Source organism: Sphaeramia orbicularis, chromosome 21 (genome assembly GCF_902148855.1).
Source record: "Sphaeramia orbicularis chromosome 21, fSphaOr1.1, whole genome shotgun sequence".
Lineage (NCBI taxonomy): Eukaryota > Metazoa > Chordata > Actinopteri > Kurtiformes > Apogonidae > Sphaeramia > Sphaeramia orbicularis.
The window spans coordinates 55,719,924-55,746,461 of NC_043977.1; the positions used below are offsets into that span (position 1 = coordinate 55,719,924).

Below are 26,538 nucleotides of genomic sequence, written 5' to 3' on the forward strand. Positions count from 1 at the left end.
CACTGGATGCTTGACCTCCTGAGTCTAGTTAGTGTTGGTTAAGCTAAGACTGGACGGTGGAGATGCGACATGATGTCTCTAAAGGAGACAAGTCAGTCTTGGATCAAGGGGTGTGTGTGTGTGTGTGTGTGTGTGGGGGGGGTTAGGGTGTCGTCACCACCAACAGTTTAGAATCACAGAGATGACAGTTCTCCACAACGAGTACTGAAGCTGATCTAGATTTTTCAACAAACAGTTTTCTCATCCTTGTTTCCGGGGGGGGGGGGGGGGGGGGGGGGGTTGGTGGAACATTCCAGTTTCTGTCCATACCAGTGTGTGGTGTGTGTCTACATGACCACGCAGCTTTTGGCTTTGGTCTGCTGATAGTGTGTCGTGGCCACAGTGGGCAGGTCTCCTCCTCTGTGGGATGTCCTCTTGGTGGATCTGGATGACTTCCTCCTCTTCATGCTCTTCTTGTTCTTGTTGACGCAGGCCAGCGTAGCCACGTGGAAAATGTCTCTGACGCTGTTTTCAGATTGAAGGGATGAACACTCCAGGTACGGTGCACTCAGCTGTTTGGCTACGTTGGAGCCCTGGAAAAGAACACATCCACAGGAGTTTCATCTCATTTATACTCTCATATTTATACTCTCATTTTACTAATAATTAGTAAAAGTGAAACAATTAATTGATTAATTGACTCGAATCGATTACAAAAAAAGTTCACCCCTAGCCATAAGTCACACTGTACAAATGGGAGTTCCCAGTGCTGGAGGAATTATAGCTGTCACACTGCACATCATTTCCACATATTCTGGGAATGCCCAAAAATGAACCATTATTGGAAAGAAATACATATAGCCATAGAAATCATTCTGAATACCTACTTACCTTTTGATTTCAAAACCATGTATTTGGGATACATTTCTCCAGAGGTCAAAAACATAAACAGATACTTATTCAGCATATTACTAACTACAGGAAAAAAAGGCAATAAGTAAACGATGGATGACACAAGAAGAACTGACAATAAATAATTGGACAGACGTAACCATGGGAATTTATAGGATGGAAAGAATAACCTTTACTGTAAATTTGAAGATGGATGTTTTTGTGCAACACTGGGAGGGATGGGTGAGATATGTGAAGCATTTGAGATCTAATTTTGCTGAGATAAATAATGGATGAATATGAACCCAAAATCCTCTGAAGGAAATGTGTTTTTGTGTTTTTATTTATCTTTATTTATAGATTGATTCTTTACTTTGAGATCCTGTATGCCAGGACCATGAAGAGCTGCTGTAAATGTTTTTGTTTTGTGTTTTACACCCACTCTCTGGACGTGTATAGTTTGAGTATTTGTTTGTTTTTTCTATGCATGAAAAAAATCTGAATTCTTTCAATAAAAAGAGAATTAAAAAAAAAAAAAAGTTTGATCACAATTTTCCTGATTTGATGTTTAATTTCCTTAATTTTGTTCTCTCTAAACATTGGTTCCACTGTTGTGTTTCACACGGACGCTTATTGTGATGCACATGACACCAGGATCAACACAAACAACATGGTGTAGCTCAGAAGAGACGAGGACAAAAAGGTAGAAAATGTCAATATGTTGGCTTTTCTACATTGGAACCATCACTTTCTCCTTTAAACTGTGAACCTTTCAAACAAACATTGAAAATATTCAGACAAGGGGGTGAAATTCACCAAACTAATGCTCTGGCTAATTCACTGATAACACTGTAAAAGGCTAATTAGTAGATAGATAGGATAAACTATGCATAATAAATTAGATGTTTAAAGACAGACTTGGAGAAAAAAAAAAAAAAAAAACCTGGATAATTAAACTGTAAGGTACAAAAATAAAATAAAATGTTCGGTAAGAAGGTACAAAGACATTGGGTTTATGACCAGAGCTGTAGTACTACTTTTTGAAAATATGATTTAAACCCAAGCTAAAGCTAACATTAGGTAGGTTTTGGTTCTTTTGTGTTATTTTATTTTTGTGTTATTTTTCAGCCCCAGAAATCATCAGATGCCAAAAACATCCACCACATCAGACCCAATTTTTTATTTTTTTTTATGTTTACTTTCTGTACTTTTCATTGTGTAATGTATCATAAATGCAAATGTAAGCTTTTGGACTTTTCTTTGGATTGTTGTGAAACACACTGGGACAAACGCAGAATGAAACATTCACAGATAGAAATCAGATGCACACTTTGCTTTACAGTGTTTTGCTGGAGTCGAACTAACACAAAAAGTGTAAAAAAAAAAAAAAAAGGGGCAAAAATTCCACAGTCCAGGCTGTGGGACTCATTTTAGTTCAGGTTCCTCATACAGACCAATATGATCTACAGTCAAATAATAACAGCAGAAGAACCGACAAAAAAGAATGACTGCAGATTTTCTTCTTACTTTGATGTGAGAACAATAATATTACACTATGCCTATAAATAATTCAAACTTAATTTTTTTTCCCTTTGTTTTAGTGCAAAAAATAATATTAAATTAGCAAAATATTTACATTTACAAACTATCCTGTAACAATAAAATGTGAATAAATTGAACAAATATGGACAACCTGAAATGTCTAAAGAAAATTAAACACAACTTGAACTATTTTCTTCCTGTTCCTCAGTGTTTAGTGTCTTTGTAGATCTGATCCATAATGCACATGGACTAATGAGAAGTTGAGGCAGAATATTGTTAAAATTGCACTAAATTTTCTTAAAATTCTTAATTTAAATTTCATTTTTTTCAGGTTTTTTTTTTTGGGGGGGGGGGGTATTTTCATAATTTGATGGGGTTTTGTTTTTGCACTAAAACAAAGACAAAAATTCAAATCAGGCTGAATGTGGAACCTGAAAGAACATGAGTTTGAGAGCCCTGCTGTAAAGCCCACCATCCCTCTGTGTCTCCTACTCCACATGAAGCACAGGTGTATTCATTTATGTTCATGTGGTACACATTCAGAATCCCAACATTCTCTTTGAAAATAGATGACAAAAAACAGCATGTGAAGAATCCACCCACCTGGTCATATGATACAGGAGCCTGTCTGTTGAAGGAGCGGGTGAACAGGTCTGTGCGCAGGTCCGACTTACAGCCCACCAGCAGCAACTTGGTGTTGGGACAAAACTCTTCAATCTCTCCTTGCCACTGGTAAGTTAAAAAAAAAAACAGCCAATGATGAGTTGTTATTCAGTTAATCTCATCTATTGTTGTCATGAAAATACTTGGCTATGATTGATTGATTGATTGATTGATTGATTGATTGACTGATGTATTTATTTCAAATATGAATGCCAAAACAGAAGAAAATAAATAAACAAAACACTTAAACATAAGACATAAAACATATAATACATATTTGAAAAGGAGTGAGAAGAAGTACAACTTATAAACTCCCACCCCTTCTGCTTCTATAATTAATAACAATAATAACCTTCCTAGTCTAAGCAGATCTATACTGTATACTATAATATGACTGATACTTATTATTACATTTTTGGTTTCTGGCTTTATATTATTATGAACAAATATAATATGATTTACATAAACACATAATAGAATAACACATATATGTAAATACATATTCATACACAGATCTATACACACACACATATACACATACATGCACATATACCCACACACACACACACACACATATATATATATATATATATATACATATATATATATATATATATATATATATATATATATATATATATATATATATATATACGAGGGCCGTTCAATAAGTTCATGGCCTCACCCAGAACAGAACAACACAGACTGATAATTTATATTTTATTTTTCAACATAATCTCCATTTACACAATGCACTTGGTCCATCGATGTTCAAGCATCACTATCCCATCACGAAAGAATGTAACATCCTGTATTATAACAACCACTATTTCTGGGTGAGGCCATGAACTTATTGAACAGCCCTCGTATATCTCCATCCATTATCCACCGCTTATCCGGGGCTGGGTCGCGGGGGTAACAGTCTAAGCAGGGACGCCCAGACTTCCCTCTCCCCAGACTCCTCCTCCAGCTCTTCCAGGGGGACCCTGAGGCGTTCCCAGCCCAGCCCAGAGACATAGTCTCTCCAACGAGTCCTAGGGCTTCCCCAAGGTCTCCTCCCGGTGGGACATGCCCGGAATACCTCCCCAGGGAGGCGTTCAGGAGGCATCCGGAACAGATGCCCGAGCCACCTCAGCTGGCCCCTCGTACATACATACACACACACACACACACACACATACACACACATACACACCTGTACATACATATACACACACATACCACATACTTGTACATCTTTATGACACCCAGTGATCCCCAACCCCTCCCTCATCCCTGTACCTCTGAAAAATTGTGTCTTTGTTCATCCTTTTAAATTCTTTCATGCTTGGACGTTGCTTTAACTCTATATTAAATCGGTTCCACAGTCTCACCCCGCTGACTGAAACACAAAAACCCTTCCTAGTCGTTCATATTGATTGATTGATTGATTCATTACTTGCCACCACGTATGTGCTAATACGGCTAATATGCTAATGATGAATCATTTTCGTTAACTGAAATAAATAAAAACTATAATTAAAAGAAAAAATGATAACTGAAACTGTATTGTGTGCTTACAAAACTAACTACAACTTATAAAAATGATGGATAAAATTCCCTTCGTTTTCATCTTTGGCAATGTCGGATTGATAAGAAATCGATCTATTTTGCTTTAACTAGCGGCACCATACGACGCTTGATGGTCTGTCACTCTCATCACTTGTCGTTTAGTCCAACGCTATTTTGTGTCGATTTTATGATGTGGAAGAAATATGTAAGTTTTGTCAATCTGAATCTGATCTTTTTATGTGAACATTCTTCTAATTTTTGGTGTAAAATTGAAAATTATATCATATCTAAAAGTAACAATAAAATAAATATAACATCCCAAAATGTAATTACTTATTTTAAACATGATACTAAAAATCTAGAATTTATTGTAAATTTATTCATATTATTTGGAAAATTTCATATACATAAGAACAAATATACTAAAACACACCCAAATTTTAAAATCTTCCTATTAGAATTTGAAAATTATATTAAATCTTTAGAATTCATATATAATTAAAAAAGCACTAACACATTGGCTACTTATAAAAAAAATTTTCAATACTGACTGAACTCTCTGTTGCATTTATTTATTTATATTTGCCAGATTTATTATTTATTTACTTATTTACTTTATTTTTTATTATAATTTGTATTTTATGCTTCGTATTTTTAAATCTATGCATTATTTTCTTAAACTTATATGTTCAAATGCTTTTTCTCTTTTGATATCTTGATGTTTGTTTAAAATTTTGTACTGTATACTCAAATGTTGTTAATAAAGTTGTTAAAAAAAAATAACAAAACTTGTTGTTTAGTCCTGTATGGGATTTATTTGAATACGATGGCGAAGAAGATAAAAGATATGACAAAACTAAAATTAATACTAAAACTAAACTAAAACCAAGCATTTAGAAAAACATGAAAACTAATAAAAAACTAGCAAACCTGCTTTAAAAACAAATTAAAACTAACTGAATCAGAGAAAAAAAAGTCCAAACTAAATAAAACTAAACTATAATGAAAAATCCAAAACTATTAGAACCTTAATCAGAATTCCCCCATCTGTGCGTGCCAGTTCAGTATTCCTTATTTTCAGAATATGAAGCTGCTGTTGAATACAGTGGAATGAACCATAAACTGCACACTCACCTTCTTTAAAACGCTGTCTAGTGTGTCTGGTCTGCTGATGTCGAAGCAGATGAGGACGGCATCAGCGTCAGGGTAGGACAGAGGCCTGACGTTGTCATAATAAGGGGAACCTGGAACCAAAAAACATCCACATGTAAACCAGGGGTGTCAAACATACGGCCTGTGGACCAAAACTGGGCCCCCAAAGGGTCCAGTTTGGCCCATGGGATGAATTCACAAAGTGCAAAATGACACTGATGACATTAAACACTGAAGGCATCAAAGTCGTTTTAGTTCAGAGGCCTGATGTGATATGTCAAATATATGTAAAATAATAACATTAATAACCTAGAAAGAATGATAACTCCAATTTTTCTCTGAAATTTCTAAAGAAAAATAAGTACAATACTTTACCTGTTATTAAATGTTTAGTGCATCAATAGATCCACTATGATCTGTAAGTTGTTTTAATAATAAGTTGAGACCAAGGTTCTAATAGTTTTGGATTTTTCATTATAGTTTAGTTTTATTTTGTTTGGACTTTTTTTTTCTCTAATTCAGTTTTAATTCATTTTTAGAGCAGGTTTGCTAGTTTTTATTAGTTTTTATTTTCTAAATGCTTAGTTTTACTTTAGTTTTAGTTTTTTTCATATCTTTTCTCTTCTTCTCTGTCGTCGTATTCAAATAAATCCCAGACAGGACTCTGCTGCTTTAGTCTCCATGTTTCCAGGTAGAGTGGGGACCAGAAGACGACTGGAAACCACAAGTGACGGACCCTTAAATATCATATGGTGCCAGCAGCTAAAATTGCTAGAGCGAAATAAATTGATTTCATATCAGTCTGACATCGACAAAGACAAAAACGAAAGGAATTTTATCCATAATTTTTATACGTTTTAGTTACTTTTGTAAACACACAATACAGTTTCAGTTAGTTATCATTTTTTTCTTTTAATTATAATTTTTATTTATTTCAGTTAACGAAAATGTTTTTAAAATTCTAGTTTTCGTCATTTCGTTAGTTTTTGTTAATGATAAAAACCTTGGTTGAGACATAATATTATTGAAATTACACTTACTTTTCTTAAGAAATTTCAGGTTGTACATGGTTGTTCTGGTTACTCACATTTTCATTATATAATTTAACTTTTTTTTTTTTACACTAAAACAACTATTCTACTGGTCTAATCAAATTATGCTCAATGTGACCCCTAAATAAAGTGAGTTTGACCGCCCTGATGAAACATTAAACAGCACATGTTTAAAAGTCGGACTATTTAAAAGGACATTTCTGTTTGCCGTCTCCATTCAGCTGCATAAACCTGACTGGTTCTAACACAGGGGTCTCAAACATGCAGCCCAGGGGCCAAATGCGTCCCGCCAAAGGTTCCAATCTGGCCCATGGGATGAATTTACAAAGTGTAAAAATTCCACAGTCCAGGCTGTGGAACTCATTTTAGTGTCGGTTCCACATACAGACCAATCTGATCTACAGTCAAATAAGAACAGCAGAAGAACCGACAAAAAGAATGACTGCAGATTTTCTTCTTGGTTTGATGTGAAAAAAATATTACACTATGTCTATAAATAATGACAACTTCAAATTTTTGTCTTTGTTTTAGTGCAAAAAATAACATGAAATTATGAAACTATTTACATTTACAAACTATCCTGAAACAATAAAATGTGAATAACCTGAACAAATATGAACAACCTGAAATGTCTAAAGAAAATTCAGCCCAATTTGAACTCTTTTCTTCCTGTTCCTCAGTGTTTAGTGTCTTTGCAGATCTGATCCATAATGCACATGTAGAAATGATAAGTGGAGGCAGAATATTATTAAAATTGTACTTATTTTTCCTTGAAATTTTAGTTTTTTTCAGGTTATTCACATCTTTTTTGTTTGGATAGTTTATAAAAGTAAGTATTTTCATAATTTATTGGGTTTTTTTGCACTAAAACAAAGACAAAAATTTGGAGTTGGCACTATTTCCAGGTTATTATGTTATTATTTAGTATGTAAGTTGGGGCATAATGTTGTTAAAATTTCACTTATTTTTTTTAGGAAATTTCACTGACATTTTAGGTCAATTCAATCTCAAGTGGGTCAGACCAGTAAAATACTATCATAATAACCTATAAATAATATAAAACTACAAATTTTTCTCTTTGTTGTAGTGTAAAAAAAGTAGAATTACACAAAAATGTTTACATTTACGGACTAGTCTTTTACAAAAAATATGAATAACCTGAAATTTCTTAATAGAACTATGTGGAATTTTAACAATATTCTGCCTCTTATTAAATGTTTTGTGTATTTGTAGATCCACTGTGGTCTGTAAGTTGTGACGCACATGTATAAATGATAAACTAAGGCATAAAATTGTTAAAATTGCACAGATTTTTCTTAAGAATGTTCAAGTTCATATTTGTTCATGTTATGTTCAAGTACGGTTCGTAGACTTTCATCACAGAATTTGACTTTTTTCACTCAAAAACATAGAAAAAAAACTTTGGAGTTGACATTATTTATAAGTTCTTATCCTATTATTTATATTATTTTACTGGTCCTTTAGATCATATTAGGCTGAATGTGGCCCCTAAACTAAAATGAGTTTGACACCCCTGTTTTCGAGCAAAAAATAACATTAAATTATGAAAATATTTACATTTATGAACTATCCTGTTACAATAAAATGTGAATAACCTGAACAAATATGAACAACCTGAAATATCTAAAGAAAAGTGTTGTGTCTTTGTAGATTCGATCATAATGCACACGTATAAATGATAAATTGAAGCAAAATATTGTTAAAATTGCACTTATTTTTCTTAGGAAATTTCAGTTTTTTCAGGTTATTCACATCTTTTTTGTTTGGATAGTTTATAAAAGTAAGTATTTTCATAATTTAATGGGGGTTTTTTGCACTAAAACAAAGACAAAAATTTGGAGTTGTCATTATTTATAGGTCATTCTGTTATTATTTTACTGGTCCGGCCCACTGCAGATCAAATCAGGCTGAATGTGGAACCTGAAAGAACATGAGTTTGAGAGTCCTGGTTTAAAAGGACATTTCTGTTTGCCGTCTCCATTCAGCTGCATAAACTAGACTGGTTCTAACAGAAAGTCCCTGAAGGAAAACGTCTTTTTCTGTTCTACAGTGCAGATAATGCCTTTGTTACTCTGAAGTGTGTCTAGAATTACAGTGGGTTTCATTCCGTTTCTGTCCAGTAATAGCCTGTTAAGTCACAGAGTTACGCCGACGGTGTCATTTTCAACATCTTGAACAAGCATCGAGTAATGTGATGCACGGCATGATGACGTACACGGAAAAAAACTGAAGCAGCTCGTAAGACGTGAAACCAATTTGAGCACACCACCTAGGGCTGTGGAAAATTAGGAGAGTCGTTTTGCTATTTTTGGACAATTCTCTTCCTCATTATCTTCCGTCTACCTTGCTGGAAATTGAACCTGTAGGACATGTTGTCTCTTATAACAGCTGAGGACGGCATCAGGTCAACAGATGAACTACAGTTAAAGCACAATATTCATTTAAAAAATACATACACTGTTATAATAGGCTCTGGTTTGTATTCAGCAGTTTAGGGGAGCTATAACATTACCTGTTGTGTCCTGATGGTGGTGCTAATGCAGCGCAACAGTGCAACAAATGTTCACATTAACCCTTTCATGCACAGTGGTCACTACAGTGGACAGCTACTCTCCAGCTGTTCTCTTGTATATTCATGGGTTTTGTTGTTTTAGTTCCATATCAGCCAACACAGTGGACACTTATGCATCATCCCAAACACTGCAATTCATACCATTATTGTAACTTTGCTGTTCTTGGTTGGTTCTTGAGTGGAAATTAATTGTTAATATTTATTTTTTGCATATTATCTCCATGAAGTGAGTAATAACTAGTATTAGAATATGTTAAAATGTGAGAAAACATCAGATTAGCTGCATTAAACATGGTTTTATTTCACTGTTTTCATATCACTTTATGATATTGGGTTTTAAATACATGTTTCTTTGCTTCAAGAATAAAATTCATGGTGTAGCTGAGTGGACATTTTTGTAACTCCATGAAAAACAGGTTGATTTAAAAAAAAAAAAAAAAAAATTAATCACATTGTTTTTTTTTCATGCCTAAAGAGGAATAAAAACACTCAGGAAAAAAAATCTTGATTAAGGTTCTCATAATTCATGCATGAAAGGGTTAATTGCTAATTGTTATTAGACTAATTAACAGTTTTCTGAAACAAAAAGGGTTTTTTTGCATATCCTCCTGAGACCCAGCAATGCATTTTGTCCTCTAATGGGGGCAAAAGTTTAACAGTTTAACTTAAATGCTGTCCATTGCAAAGGACATTCCATTTAAAAAAAAAAAATCAACAAATGAATAAAAATGATTTTAAAAATGTATCTGAAAAAACAGTTGCATTATGCAGTTTCTAATCAAGACAATTTTTTAGTGTAAAAAAGGAAAAATTGTCAATTTCCTGGGTCTCAGGAGGATATTATCACCACGAAATGAGTAATAACTAGTATTAGAGTATGATAAAATGTGAGAAAACGTCACATTAGTGGCATTAAAAATGTTTTTATTTCATAGTTTTCACACAGTTTATCACTTTCTGATGATGAATTTTAAATACATGTTTCTTTGCTTCAAAAATTAAACGCATGGTGTCCAGCGGAGTAGACTTTTTTGTAGGGTCATAAAAAATTTCAATTGCATTGTTTTTTTCATGCCTAAAGAGGAATAAAAACACTCAAAAAAATATTGACAATGGTTCTCATAATTTATGCATGAAAGGGTTAATCTCCCCATGTCATATAATAATAGTAATAATAATAATAATAATAATAATAATAATAATAATAATAATAATAATAATAATAATAATAATAATAACTTTATTTATATAGCACCTTTAAAACTGACTTTACAAAGTGCTTTGACAGAGAATGCAAAAGTGCATAACAGCAGAAAAAAAAAACCGAAGTAAACAACACAACACAATAAAAAAGATGAGTTCAGCAAACATGAAAACATGACTAACTTTGAATGTATCAGAGTGGAGAGGGCAGAAATAACAGAACATGATGCTGTCAAATGCAAAATGAAGGAGTGGAATAAAACAGCATGTATGTCAATATAAATGAAGAACCAAAAACAGGGTAAAATTAAATATTCAACATTAAAAACATTAAAAAGAGACAACATCACATGAAGCAAGTCTATAAAAATGTGTTTTAAGAGGTGATTTAAAAGATGTCTCTGATTCCTTAGCCTTATCTCCTGGGGCAGGCCGTTCCAAAGTGGGGGGGTCCTGATGGAAAAGGCCCGCTCACCTTTAGATTTAAGCCTCGACTTTGGAACAGCCTGGAGCCCTCTGCCCCCCCGAGGACCTAAGGCTGCGTACTGGCTCATAATTGACTAGCATGTCCATTATGTAGCTAGGGGCCAGGCCCATTCAGGCTTTAAAAGTGATCAATAAAATCTTAAAATCAATTCTAAAATGCACGGGAAGCCAGTGAAGTGAAGCTAGGACTGGGGTGAGGTGATGTCGTCTGTTCAAACCAGTGAGAAGCCTTTCAGTATCAACATCATGTGCAACTATATCACAGGTGTCAAACATGCGGCCCACGGGCCAGAACCAGCCCGAGCAAAGGGTCCAATCCGGCTCATGGGATGAATTTGTAAATGCAAAAAATTTCACTTAACATATTAACAATCATTTTAGTTCCAGTTCCAACTCAGTCTCAAGTAGCTCAGATCAGTAAATACAACCATAATTACTGACAAATAATCACAACTCCAAATTCTGCTCCTTGTTTTAGTGTAAAAAAGTAAAATTACATGACAATGTTTACATTTACAAACTATCCTTTCACAAAAAATGTGAATAACCTGAACAAATATGAACAACCCGAAATGTCTTAATAATAATAACAATAATAACAATAATAATAATGCATCGGTTTTATATCGCGATTTTCTAAGTACTCAAAGACACTTTACAATAAACAGCCAAGGGACGAACACACATCAAACAGGTAAATGTTTGATGTGTGGACTGAGTGTAATTTTAACAATCTTCTGCCTGTTACGAAATGTTTTGTACATTTGTAGATCCACTGCGATCTGTAAGTTGCAATGAAAATGTGCAAATGAGAAACTGAGGCACGTATTTTTCTTCATAAATTTTGCTTTGTTCATGGTTGTTCATGTCATTCACATTTTTTAAAGGACAGTTTGTAGATGTAAACTTTTTCATAATGTATTTTTTACTTTTTTCACTCTAAAACACAGGTGTCAAACATGCGTCCCTGGGGCCAAAACCGGCCAAAGGTTCCAATCCGGCCCACGGGATGAATTTGCAAAGTGCAAGTTCAGGCATTGAACTCAAAAATAATATCATAATAACCTACAAATAATGACAACACCATTTTTTTTATCTTTAATTTAGTGCAAAAAACATTAAATTATGAAAATATTTACATTTACAAACTATCCTGTAACAATAAAATGTGAATAACCTGAACAAATATGAACAACCTGAAATGTCTAAAGAAAATTAAGCACAATTTGAACAATATTCTGCCTGTTACTAAATGTTTCGTGCCTTTGTAGAGCTCATATATAATGCACATGTAGAAATGATAAGTCGAGGCATAATATTGATAAAATTGCACTTACATTTCTTAACAAATTTCTTTTTTTTCCGGTTATTCACATCCTTTTTGATTGGACAGTTTGTAGACGTAAATATTGGCATGATTGAATGTTATTTTTTGGACTAAAACAATTTGTAGTTGTCATTATTTATTGGCTATTATGCTTTTATTTTACTGGTCCAGTCCTCTTCAGATTAAATTGGACTGAATGTGGCCCCCGGAAGAAAATGAGTTTGAGACCCCTGCTCTAAAACATACACGTTAGAAACTGACATAGTTTATGTATTATTATATTATTATTTTACTGGTCCAGCCCACTTCAGATCATATTGGGCTGAATGTGAATTGAACTGAACTACACTGCACGTATATAAATAATATGTTTATATGTATGGAACAACTATAAAATATAAATAAAGGATTCTCTTTTATATTTCCACTGCAGTTTCGCCACAGTCAGATCAGTAACGTCGTATCGTATCTTAGTGGGATGTGTGTCATGTCAGGGGTGATCAGAGCTGGTGTTTTCCTGTCTTTGAATCAGGTTGAGTCATACTTGTTTAGTGAATATTATCTGATATTATTCACCAAACATATGAACTTCCTGCCATGCTCTGTTTGACACATGAAGGACTAGGGCTGTGTATTGGCAAGAATCTAGCGATATGATACAAATCACAATACTAGGATTACGATATGATATATCACGATATATCATGATACTGTTAAAAAGGCAATTTTTGGTTTGTTTCTTATTTTTAAATGATTATTTCCTTGAATAATTGAATTAAACCAGAAATCTGCACAAATACTAAACACATGTTTATTTGATCACAACAGGATCTAATGTTATATCACCAAATGTTCCTGTGTTCAAACTGAAATTATATTTTACAAACATTACAGTTTCAGATCCTGTTCAAATGTTCATATTCTATTCATTAAGAACTAACATCAGAACAGTATTTTTGTGCGACCCCAACAAAGGAACTAACATTATTTAATAAAAGAGTGTTAAATAATAATAAATAAAATATAAACAAAAAAGAAAAACAAAAATGAACCTCCAAAATATCTGCATTTGAATAAAAACCTAAAAATATCGATACAGTACTTTTTAATATCAATACAGTATTGTGAAATGAAACAGAATCGATATTTTCTTACACCCCTATGAAGGACTGGAAGTTCAGTCAATGCGTCGACTATCAGTGCATCATTCTTTTCTGCCCCCTGACAGACTTTTTTTTTCATGACCTTTACTTATTATGCAACCTCTAAAATCTAATGAGTTCATCCTTGAGTCATCCAATGTTTTTGCCAAATTAAAAAAAAAAAATCCTCCAGACATTCCTGAGATACTGTGTTTATAAGACTGAGGTCACCTTTGACCTCGTGGATATGACATGTGCTGACATCATGGTGTTTTATACATGAATTACACAGTGATGTTAAATGTTGTTGTCACTGGATAATAAGACTAGTACATAAAAGTGGGTTTAGAACGGTCCGCTACGACTGCACTGAACTGTTTCTAACACAGATACTGATGGGAAGTTTAGCTGTGACATATCTAGTTATGTTACACAGAACATATTACTCTGTTAACCATTTGCTTCAGGTGTTGTTAGCTACACTGTAATGGATGAGTAAATATGTAAAGCCAGTTACAGGACAGACCCACTGGTGTTTGTCAATGCATCCACACAGTTCTTCATATTCCCTCTACTTTACATCAGGATTTTATTTTCATTTCTCTCAGTATCTGTAGCCACTGTGACTCTGACAGACTGTGACGTCATGTACATAAAAACAACCTGCAAGACAACTCATGAAAAGAGACTTGATGTTCTTTTACCATTGGCAGTTCAGAGCAACTTTACAGCACTTTGACTTGAACTAAAAAGAAGCTCACTCGTTTACTTTCAACTCCCATAAAGTCAGACCTGCTGGGATTCGAACAGCGTAGACGGAGCGTTACTTACCGAGTTATCCGTCCACATGTACTTCAGACCCGAAATATGTGCTCCAAGACTCTCCTATCCTATGTAACTCAAAAGTAATACAGGAGTCATGTAACCCATTACATTTCTGAGACAGTAATATTGTAAGGTAAGGAATTACTTTTATATAACAGCAACAAGTAATCTGTAATGGATTTCAGTTTGGAAGTAACTTGCACAACACTGGTCACTGGTATTCATATACATTTCTTTTACTCATCATATTAATAATACTTGTCTCGTACATATTGTACACATTACTTGTGTGTTTTAATACAGTGTTTTAATATGTATATTTAAGTATATACAGATTTAATGCTACATATATGTGTGTCCCAAGGTTATTATCGTTAACGAAAACTAACGAAATGATGAAAACTAGAGTAGAAAAAACGTTTTCGTTAACTGAAATAAATAAAAACTATAATTAAAAATAAAAAACGATAACTAACTGAAACTGTATTGTGTGTTTACAAAACTAACTAAAACGGATAAAAATTATGGATAAAATTCCCTTAGTTTTCATCTTTGTCAATGTCAGATTGATACAAAAGCGATTTATTTCACTCTAGCAATTTTAACTAGCGGCACCATATGATATTTAACGGTCCGTCACTTGTGGTTTCCAGTCGTCTTCTGGTCCCCACTCTACCTGGAAACATGGAGACTAAAGTTGGGAGAAAGCAGCAGAGTCCTGTCTGGGATTTATTTGAATACGACGACAGAGAAGAAGAGACAAGATATAAAGAAACTAAAATGAAACTAAAACTAAGCATTTAGAAAAAAAAAAAAAAAGAAAACTAATAAAAACTAGCAAACCTGCTCTAAAAACTAATTAAAACTAACTGGAATAGAGAAAAAAAAGTCCAAACTAAATAAAACTAAACTAGAATGAAAAATCCCCAACTGTTAGAACCTTGGTGTGTCCCTGCTACTTTTTCTTATACTTGCATGGAGCAGCTGTAACTACACAGTTTCTTCTCAGATTAATAAAGTATTCTGAATCTGAATCTGATGCTTCTCTCTCATACAATTAAATCTATTTGAAACCTTCTCCATTCTACAGCCTAGCTCCTTTTGTTTTTTTAGGGCATTTCCTCTCCAAGATCCGAGTCAAATCAAGCCAAAAATGTCCCTATTTGTTGTAGTTACACAGTGTGTACACTGCTGGTAAACACTAAAACAGTCACTTGTTTCTTCAGAAAATGAGTCATTTGGCCCAAAGGCCTTTAGTTCCAACACAAGAGAGTACAGGGTAACCCAGTATAGTAGAAGGTAAGTACGCTTTCATGGCATTACTGAAAGTCTCACCCATCACTCAAAGCCTTGTCCATTACCTTTAAAAGTAACTTTATAACCTCTTCAAACCAACATGTTTGGATTCCAGATGGGATCCAGATGGTCTGGTCTAGACGCATTCAGAGCCTCCAACACAAACGGCCCCACTGGCTTCTATACGTGATCAATCTGACTCCACTAAATACTAAAATGTGTGAGAATTTTCCCAGTCCAATCGTCAGACGCCCCGTTTCCACATGCGGGACGACCTCACCGAGCTGAAATCTGACACTGTGCCCTCCGCTGATCCACATGGGTAAGATGTAAACAGTGATGAAATATTTTCAGGTCTTGAAAATCAGCTTTCTTATGTTAAACAAACACAACAGAGGCCCTTGGTTTCACAGCCTGTAAATGTCTCCACCATCCTTCATACGCTGCAGTGGAATGGGAGGTTTTCCATGGAATGTTTAGATTACCAGAGCAAAAACACACATTTAATACTTTGGTCACATCAGAATGGAAAAGACCCTGATAATATTAACATGCTGTTTGTAGCTGGTTGTATTTATAGTGATAGCAATGATGACCCCCCCCCCGCCCCCAGGACCATTATTAATACTATAGAGCAGGGCTGTCAAACTCATTTTAGTTCAGTTCCACATTCAGCTAAATTTGATCTGAAATGGCCCAAACCACTAAAATAATAACAGAATAATAATCATAAATAATGTTAACTCCAAACTTTTCTCTATGTTTTAGAGCGAAAAAAAAAAAAAAGTAAATTTACATTATGAAAAGGTTTACATCTGCAAACTATCCTTTCAAAAAATGTGAATAACATGAGCAAACTGAAAAAATAAGTGTAATTTTAAAAATATTCTGCCTCAGTTTATCATTTACACTAGTATATTATAATTTACAGATCACAGTGGATCTACAAACACACAAAACATTTAATAACACACAGAATCTGGTTAAAATTGTTCTTACTTCTCTTAAGACATTTCAGGTTGTTCATATTTTTTCAGGTTATTCACATTTTTTGCGAAATTATACTTTGTTTTAGTGTAAATACATGAAAATATTTACATATACAAAGAGAAAAATTTGGAGTTGTCATTATTTCTATGTTATTATGATAGTATTTGACTGGTCCTGTCCACTGCAGATTGAACTGGTCTGAATGTGGAACCTGAACGAAAAGGTTTGTTATTATCTTAGTGTAATTTCTGCATTTCACAAATTCATCCCAAGGGCTGGACTGGACCCTTTGGCGGGCCAGATTTGGTCCCCGGGCTGCATGTTTGACACCAGTGATATAGACAGTATGCACGTGATGTCACCGCTAGCAGAAGTCACTGTGGTTCCGCCCACTGAGTGGCAGAAAGAGGGAGATGAGTGACAGCGCTGGCTTCAATACTGTCTAAACTGAAGAACAATATTTAATTTAAAAAAATGGAGATGAGCTGTTGTGAGACTGATTGTATTTTCAGGTTCTTAAAGCAGTGGGAGCTATCGTTTTACAGACACCGAAAGACAAAGAAAAGAGAAGGAGATGGATCCACAAATCCAGGAAACCAAACCTAGATCTGTGGATCCTGTTTGGTGTCAGCTAACATTCATTTATGCTGAATTTTTGGGTCCAATCAGACCTGAAATGACCTATTGTTTTGGCTAACGTTCCTTCTTAGTGCAGCTCTTGGTTTCATGATCAGATCTTTCATGGTTTTTGTCTTCATTTTGTGATTGTGAACCTTGTGCTCCTACATGATTAGTAAACTAACTGAAACTGAGGCCAACCTAGTTTTACAAATACGGGGGAACTGGAGAATAAAGCTACGACGGAGTATTAGGACCACAGAAGAAAAGAAAAACACTGGTCACTACGAGAAAAAAGTCATAAAATATCAATATAAAACCTGTAATTTTAAGATAGTAAAGTCGAATACAAAAAGAATCACGTTACGAGAATAAAGTCATAGTTATAAAAAAAACTCATAATTTAACAAAAATGTCACGCGTTTATGAGATTAAAGTCGTCATATTCCCACAATAAAACCATAATATTACAAGAATAATGTCGTAATTTAAAAACAGGTGGTGTAAATCTGCTAATTTCCCAGAATCCAGTGGTGCCCTGCTGGTCCACAGCAGTAGTATCTGTGTTGGATAAAGGACTGGATCTGAACTAGACTCAGTAAATCTGCTCAGTCCCAGTAGATCATGCATATATTCACTGGGGTCAGTCCACGCTCGACTGGAAATGACCTTTGGATCAGCTGGTTCTGGTCCTAGTTTTGGACCCTTTGGATCAGCTGGTTCTGGGCCCTAGTTTTGGACCCTTTGGATCAGCTGGTTCTGGGTCCTAGTTTTGGACCCTTTGGATCAGCTGGTTCTGGGTCCTAGTTTTGGAGCCTTTGGATCAGCTGGTTCTGGACCCTAGTTTTGGAGCCTTTGGATCAGCTGGTTCTGGACCCTAGTTTTGGAGCCTTTGGATCAGCTGGTTCTGGACCCTAGTTTTGGAGCCTTTGGATCAGCTGGTTCTGGGCCCTAGTTTTGGAGCCTTTGGATCAGCTGGTTCTGGGTCCTAGTTTTGGAGCCTTTGGATCAGCTGGTTCTGGACCCTAGTTTTGGAGCCTTTGGATCAGCTGGTTCTGGGCCCTAGTTTTGGACCCTTTGGATCAGCTGGTTCTGGGCCCTAGTTTTGGACCCTGGTTGTCAGTCCTGATGAAACCATGTATATTAGTTTCAGGTCCAAATAGTGCTGACCCCCTCCCCCCTGGATCAGGTCTGGATCCTCCATTTGTGTCCACATGTCAGTGTTCATGGACCACTTGTTCTTTGGTCGCTCGTACAGATCCATGTCCAGTCCAACTGTCCTTCATTTAATTTCAGATTTCCCATGGTCCTTTTCTCTGGCTGTGTTTACTGCTATACTCCGTCATGTTGAGCAGGTTGGTTTTTGCCACTCAGTCTGACTGAGAGGGGCGTGGCCTGGGGGGGAAGTGACGTATGTGCATATTCTCTGTCGTATTAGAGGTTGATTCCACAATTCTGTCTGGAAAAACTACTGTTGATGCATACAAGTATTTTGTTAAGGGGGCAGAAAATATATTTTTCTTCTTTCTGCTTCTTTTCATTACCTCCACCAGGACGTATTGTGATCACTTTGATTTGTGTGTTTACGTGCGTGTTTGTTTGTTTGTTAGCATGATAACTCAAAAAGTTATGGACAGATTTTCACGAAATTTTCAGGAAATGCTGATACTGGCACAAGGAAGAAATGATAAAATTTGGTGGTGATCTGTCTTGGCGGAGGTCTGTGCTCTCCCAGTGTTTTTCTTGTTCATAATGTGGTCGGTTTATTGAATTCTAGAAGCAGATTTACTTTTATCTTATGAATGAAATAACTAAACTAAACTGTAAAATAAGTAAATATGTAAATGTGAGTTCTGACTCAGACACTCCATTCCATGGCAGTCCTCAGTGACTCGGGAGATTTAGAAATGAAGATGGACTAATGCACTTGGACATGGATGAAAAATTTATATAATAAAACTCCAGCTCTGCCTGAGCAGAAGCACAGTCTACTTTCAGACTTCTAATTTTAGTCTTAACCTCATACCTGTGTGCTTTAAGTGTTGTCTCTCAAACTTTCCCACAGTGGGTTCTGGATAATTAACCCTTAAAAGACCCACAGCTATTTCTGTCACGACTTTCAAATGATTTTTTTCTCTCTCTCTCCCAAGTGATTTATCCCCATTTATGATACTATCCACTGCATTTAGTATTTTTTCAGTGTAAATTATGTATTTTTCTTTTATTAATTCAAAGATCATGTAGCTGTTCGTGAAAACTCAAAGTAAATCCAAAGATTGTTTTATCAAAAAGAGAAAACTGTAGAAAAATTGACTTTTTTTTTTTTTTTTTTTGATCGTTATTGGTATTTTCCCTACGTTTAAATCACTGATGAAGTAGATCAGGGCTCTCAGACTCATTTTCTTTCAGGTTCCACATTCAGTCTGATTTGATCTCCAGTGGGCCGGACCAGTAAAATAATAGCATAATAACCTATAAATAATGACAACTGCAAATTTTTGTCTTTGTTTTAGTGCAAAAAAACCCATGAAATTATGAAAATACTTACTTTTATAAACTATCCAAACAAAAAGGATGTGAATAACCTGAAAAAACTGAAACTTCTTAACAAAAATAAGTGCAATTTTAACAGTATTCTGCCTCCACTTCTCATTTCTCCATGTACATTATGGATCGGCTCTACAAAGACATTAAACACTGAGGAACAGGAAGAAAATAATTAAAATTGTGCTGAATTTTCTTTAGACATTTCAGGTTGTTCATATTTGTTCAAGTTTTTCACATTTTATTGTTACAGGATAGTTTGTAAATGTGAATATTTTCATAATTTAATGTTATTTTTTGCACTTAAACAAAGACAGAAATTTGAAGTTGTCATTATTTACAGACATAATATAATATTTTTTTCACATCAAACTGAGAAGAAAACATGGAGTCATTCTTTTTTGTCAGTTCTTCTGCTGTTCTTATTTGACTGTAGATCATATTAGTCTGCATGTGGAACCTGAACTAAAATGAGTTCCACAGCCTGGACTGTGGAATTTTTGCACTTTACAGATTCCTCCCAGGGGTCGGATTGGAACCTTTAGCAGGACGCATTTGGCCCTGGGTCACATGTTTGAGACCCCTGATGTAGATGTTCAGAAAAGCTCAGAAAACAGGACTTTTTTTTTTTTTTTAACAAAATATGTCATTAATTCTACATAAAAACAAGTGTGTCCATCCACTGTCATTGATCCAACTGCATGGGTTTTACTGGTGAATCAATGTTGAAGAGCAGGGGTGTCAAACATGCGTCCCACCAAAGGTTCCAATCTGACCCCTGGGATGAATTTGCAAAGTGCAAAAATTCCACAGTCCAGGCTGTGGAACTCATTTTAGTTCAGGTTCCACATACAGACCAATCTGATCTACAGTCAAATAAGAACAGCAGAAGAACTGACAAAAAAGAATGACTGCAGATTTTGTTCTTGGTTTGATTTGAAAGAAATAATATTACACTCTGCCTATAAATAATGACAACTTCAAATTTTTGTCATTGTTTTAGTGCAAAAAATAACATTAAATTATGAAAATATTTCCATTTACAAACTATCCTGTAACAATAAAATGTGAATAACCTGAACAAATATGAACAACCTGAAATGTCTAAAGAAAATTCAGCACAGTTTGAACTCTGTTCTTCCTGTTCCTCAGTGTTTAGTGTCTTTGTAGATCTGATCCATAATGCACATGGACTAATGATAAGTGGAGGCAGAATATTGTTAAAATTACACTGATTTTTCTTAAGAATTTTCAGTTTTTTCAGGTTATTCACATCTTTTCTTTGTTTGGATAGTTTATACAAGTAAGTATTTTCATAATTTAATGGGTTTTTTGCACTAAAACAAAGACAAAAATTGTCAGTTGTCATTCTTTATAGGTTATTCTGTTATTATTTTACTGGTCCGGCCCACTGGAGAGCAAATCAGGCTGAATGTGGAACCTGAAAGAAAATGAGTTTGAGATCCCTGTTGTAGAAGATGACGGTGTTTCCACGTTCACTACGAAGCCTCTAAAAGTCCAAATGGTGAAAAGAAATGAGTTGAAGTGCTTTTTAACATGGCTAGGGATGGGGCCTCTAGGATTAATAAAGTCTTCTGAATGTGAATGTGAATCTAAAGGGCGCTGTGCTTTGTAAAGGCAGGCTGGTGGGGGTGGGACGGGCTGAAGTGGATCTACAGGGGGTCCTTAACTTCTGCATCAGACCTGCAGGATCTATGCACGACACTGAGGTAAGAACAAGGGAGGAGACAACTGCCCATCAACCAGTTTGGTCTGCTGCACTCTGTTCACATGTGTAGACTGGGTTCCAGATGTAGCTGTGGATGTGAGGGAGTGGGAGTGGGAGTGGGCTGATGGGTGGGAGACTTTCAACCGTTGGCTCCAGTGAAATCTGACTCTTCGTTTATATGCAAAGCTCTGGAGCCAGGCTTCGCTTACATTCCAGACAGGCAGCGTCACAGACTTTCTCTGGCCCTGGCTGGTGTACGTTTCAGAGTATACATCCACACTTCATAACACGCTGCCCACCCACCCACCCACCACCGAATCAGCAGCTTCAGCTGAGACATTCTGATGTTACTTCCCAAACCTTTTGTTGTGACGTCAGGGTTTTTTTTTTTTTTTAGTGAGGGCGAACCCACAACACTCCCCAGAATCTGGCGGAGACGGTGATCTGAGCTCCAAAGAATCCAGATCCACCCAGCTGAGGCTCATCCAGTCCCAGTCCGACCACATATTTACTAAGTGTTTCAAGAGCAGAAGGGAAGATTTAGCCCCGAGTCAAACTGACAATAGTTCTGCAGCAACAAAACCAGAGAACTGGGACGGTGGGAGTTCTGCTGCAGGCGGCTTCAGCTTCAACAACCACAAAAGACAAAGGTCGAAAGAAAGACAGGGAACCTCCCAGGTCAGCCCTGGAGTGTCCGCCTCAGTCTGAAGGGATCACACCAACCAGTGGTGAAATTATACATTTAACTGGTGGCAGATATCATCCTTAATGGTGTCACCACTGTGTGACATGAGGATGATAAAAAAAAAAAGAAAAACTACTATGGCAACAAACCAGAGGTGATTTCTCCCAGACTGCAGTGGAAGCTCAGCTTCCACTAAAATTACACAAATTAAATGCTCAAATCTGTTCGGTTGTGTTGACATTTCATTGACTACAATTACGTTAGAACACGTTCATCTCACAGATGAGTTCGTTCACAATCAGCTTTATCACAAATCAGACTGGATGTTGTTCACTTCTCCTCCCTTCCCGTGTCTGTGTTTTCTCCTCCATCTCTGCTCAGTGCATTTGTCCGTAGACGCTCAGCGTCCATGCACTTCAATGGGACTGAGTGGAACTGCTTTTTTCACTGACTCTAAACTGGACACTAATTGGATAAATGCCACGATGTTGTCCCGCCCCTGGACGCTCAGCGTCTCTGGGGGTGAATGGAGCTGTGGGCGGAGCTCGGCCGGGCTGGATGGTGAGCTTCCACGTGCTGATTGGAGGATCAGTCGAAAGGCTGAATCCCGTTTGATTGACAGCTGTTTTCAGATCTGCTCCTTCACTGACACAGTTCAGTTTAATACCGTCACACATTCTGCTGGGAAATCAGAGAAACCACTACGAAATGACTTGTTCATTTCTTGCACTGTAAATAAAACACACTCATTGTACTTCCTTGTTTCAATTTAACATAATTTCAACGTTTTCTTGTTTACTTGGTACGATAAGGTCACAGAGCATTTTCTTAAAAAGGAATGGAGGGACGAATTTATGTTTAAATAACTTCACAATTTTCTTGATGTAAGCCGACAGTGAGCTTCCCCTGTCTGAAAGATGAGCAGCCGCCACTGTAATAAAAAGGCACCACCACAGTCATAAAATGCAAACAACAGAATCTGCAACTTAACCCTTAAAGACCCAAAAGCATCGACTGATCTAAAATGTTTAAAACCTTCTGATCCATTGATCCTATCAATATATGTAAATAATTCTGATCAAATACAGTTTGTCATTGTTTCAGCAGCATCACATCTTTTTCAGATGCATCCAAAGTCTCTGTAGTTACCATGGAAACACCGTCATCTTCTACAACATTGATTCCCCAGTGAAACCCATGCAGTTGGATCAATGACAGTGGATGGACACACTTGTTTTAATGTAGAATCAATGACATATTTTGTCAAAAAAAAAAGTCCTATTTTCTGAGCTTTTATGAACTTCTACATCATCAGCGATTTAAACGGAGGGAAAATACCTGGTTTTCTCTGGAAAAAATTTCACCTTTAATGACTTTCAACACTTAGGAACCATATTGTAAATATTATCATTAATTCTTAGACCTTTTAGTTTAACTAAAGAGAGAACTATATGTTTCTTTTTTCTAACTTCTCCATTATTGTAGAATATCGTCTGTTAGTAGATGCATTAATCTTAACTACAATTTGCTGTGAACTCAAACTGAACTCTTCCTCCATGTTCAGTGATTTCAATAACAGTGTCTTCTTCTACTCACTCATCTGCCACTCACTTTCTTCATATTACATGTGTTCAGAGTGGTGATGAGAATGATGCACCTGTATTAAACGTCAGAGCGTATTCTCTGGAAGTGACTTCGCCATGCGTCAGTTACTCCCATGTGATGTGTTCATCAACACAGCACATTAATGTAGAGACGAAACAATTAATCAATTAATCAACTCAAAATGATGTTAAAAAAAATGATCAGATTACAGTTTTCCTGAATTGAAGCTTTGTTTCCTAAATTTCGTTGCCCTTAAACACTGGCGCCACTGTTGGGTTTCACACACACGCTTATTGTCAACACACAGTTATTAGTTCCATGTTCAGTTGTTACAAGTCACAGGTGTCAAACATGCGGCCCGGGGGCCAAATCCGGCCCGCCAAAGGGTCCAGTCCGGCCCCTGGGATGAATTTGTGAAATGCAGAAATTACACTGAAGATCTTAACAATAAAGGATGTTAGAATCATATTGGGTCAGTTGAATCTAAAGTGGGTCAGACCAGTAAAATACTATCAAAATAATCTAAAAATAATGAAAAAGGACAATTTTTCTCTTTGTTTTAGTGTAAAAAAATTTGTATAACACAAAAATGTTTACATTTACAGACTAGCCTTTTACAAAAAAATGTGAATAACCTGAAATGTCTTGAGAGAAATATGTAGAATTGTACCAATATTCTGCCTGTTACTACATGTTTTGTGTATTTGTAAATCCACTGTGATCTGTAAATTGTGATGCACATGTATAAATGATAAACTAAGGTGTAATATTGTTAACATTGCACTTATTTTTCTGAAGAATTTTCAGGTTGATCAGATGTGTTCATGTTGTGTTCAAGTACGGTTCGTAGATATAGACATTTTCATTACGGAATTTGACTTTTTTCACTCAAAAACATAGAAAAAACTCTGGAGTTGACATTATTTATCAGATCTCATCCTATTATTTATATTATTTTACTGGTTCGGCCCAATTTATATCATATTAGGCTGTATGTGGAACTGAACTAAAATGAGTTTGACAGCCCTGTTATAAGTGAAGAAGCTGGATCCAAATGTGTAGCAGACTGCAGTGACATACTGTTTGTAGATGTCATTGGACTGGTTTAATGTTGTTTATATCTATAGATATTTTTTAAAATACTTTTATACTGTTGGTGTTATTGTTGTTCTATAGATATTCTTTGTATATTCTTTTACTTTTATACTTTTTGTGGTGGTTGTTTCAGCTGGTTCTGGAATAAAGGACAAGATGTTTGTCATTTTCAGACATGTCTGTTTCATATTTTTAGTTGAGTTTTTTCTTCTTTTATTTTTTTAATTTTTATTTCTCATTTTTATCAGTACCTTACAATCTCCTCAAGTTGAGGAGCAGGAAAAGAGCAAAAGAACAGAAAAACAAACAAGTGAAAAGAACAGCTTGTGTTGGTGTCAGAATATTTAAGGTCCCTTAATAGACACATTTGTCTCTGAATGTCAGCCATTTTCCCCAGTTTTTCATAAAGTGATTTGCTTTTAACTTCAGTTTATATGTAAGATGTTCTGTGATGAGTTTATCATCTATGATTACATTGTTTATCAGACGGAGCATCAGTCTTCAGCCAGTTCTTTGTTCTGGTCTTCTTCCCGGCCACCAGGAGGATCTGGACCAGATATCTGTCTTCTTTATGCACTGATTCTTCTAAATGTCCGAGGTACAGTTTAGGTGTTTTTCGTTTGTTTTTTTTTTTTGCCTATTCAAATAATGATTTAATCAAATCAAAGAAAATAATCAATAGATTAACTATTACAAAAAAAAATCGACAGCTGCAGCTCTATGTAAATGCTCAGTCAGTTTTATACAGTGGATTTCAGTGATTCTAAAATGCAGCCTTTAACAGTATTTTGTCTTTTCTATTGATTCCATGTCTAGTTAAACCTACTGTGTTCAGTCCAAATGATGCACTTATGGATCTGAGGTTGGAGATGATGATGCGTTCACGTACAAGAGTCTGACGGTTAGTTTTATGTCTGAGTTTTGTGCAGGTCAGGGCCAGTCCATGTCACAGATGATGGTTAAATAAGGGTTACAGCAGCATGTGAGCTGACCCGTGCGGGCTGACCCATGCGGGCTGTCCTCACCTGAAGTGTCCCACAGCCGCAGCTCCACCCTCTGCATGTCCAGGTCGAAGGTGGCCGTGTAGTTCTCGAACACCGTGGGCATGTACCCCTGTGGAGGACACTGGACACTGAACACTGGGCTGTTTGGACCCACATCACACCCACACCAGAACACAACAGAACAGAACAGAACCAGAACACAACAGAACAGAACAGAACAGAACCAGAACAGAACCACACTCACCTCAGGGAAACAGTCTTTGGCGAACACATTGAGCAGGGCAGTTTTCCCACACTGGCTGTCCCCCACAGCCACTATTTTACATTTGACATTCCTGTCTGATTCCATTCTGACACCACTCGGTCCAGTTTAGTGAAGAACTGTAAATTCCTGGAAGTCCGATCCAGTTTGTCCGGTTCCGTCAGATGCGCAGATCCGTGCGTAAAAGTCGGCCAGAGTCGGGGGTCGGTCCCTCCAGAGCTTCATCCAGACTTGTGTGGATCCAGTCCTGAACCCGGGCCCACTCCCTTCTGCTCAGCTCTCTCTCATGCTGGAATGGTCCTGT

At 36.0% G+C, this 26,538-nt stretch overlaps 1 protein-coding gene across 1 annotated transcript; it reads right to left on the minus strand.

Moving 5' to 3' along the window:
* Positions 1-26,529, minus strand: LOC115413070 (rho-related GTP-binding protein RhoE-like). Its single transcript, XM_030125827.1, has 5 exons — positions 26,217-26,529; positions 25,994-26,081; positions 5,761-5,870; positions 3,016-3,141; positions 1-572 (listed from the first exon to the last, which is right to left on the minus strand). Exons 1-5 carry the CDS (start codon positions 26,319-26,321, stop codon positions 327-329), a joined length of 675 nt encoding a protein of 224 aa, XP_029981687.1. The 5' UTR covers positions 26,322-26,529; the 3' UTR covers positions 1-326.
* Between the last annotated feature and the right edge of the window lie 9 nt (positions 26,530-26,538).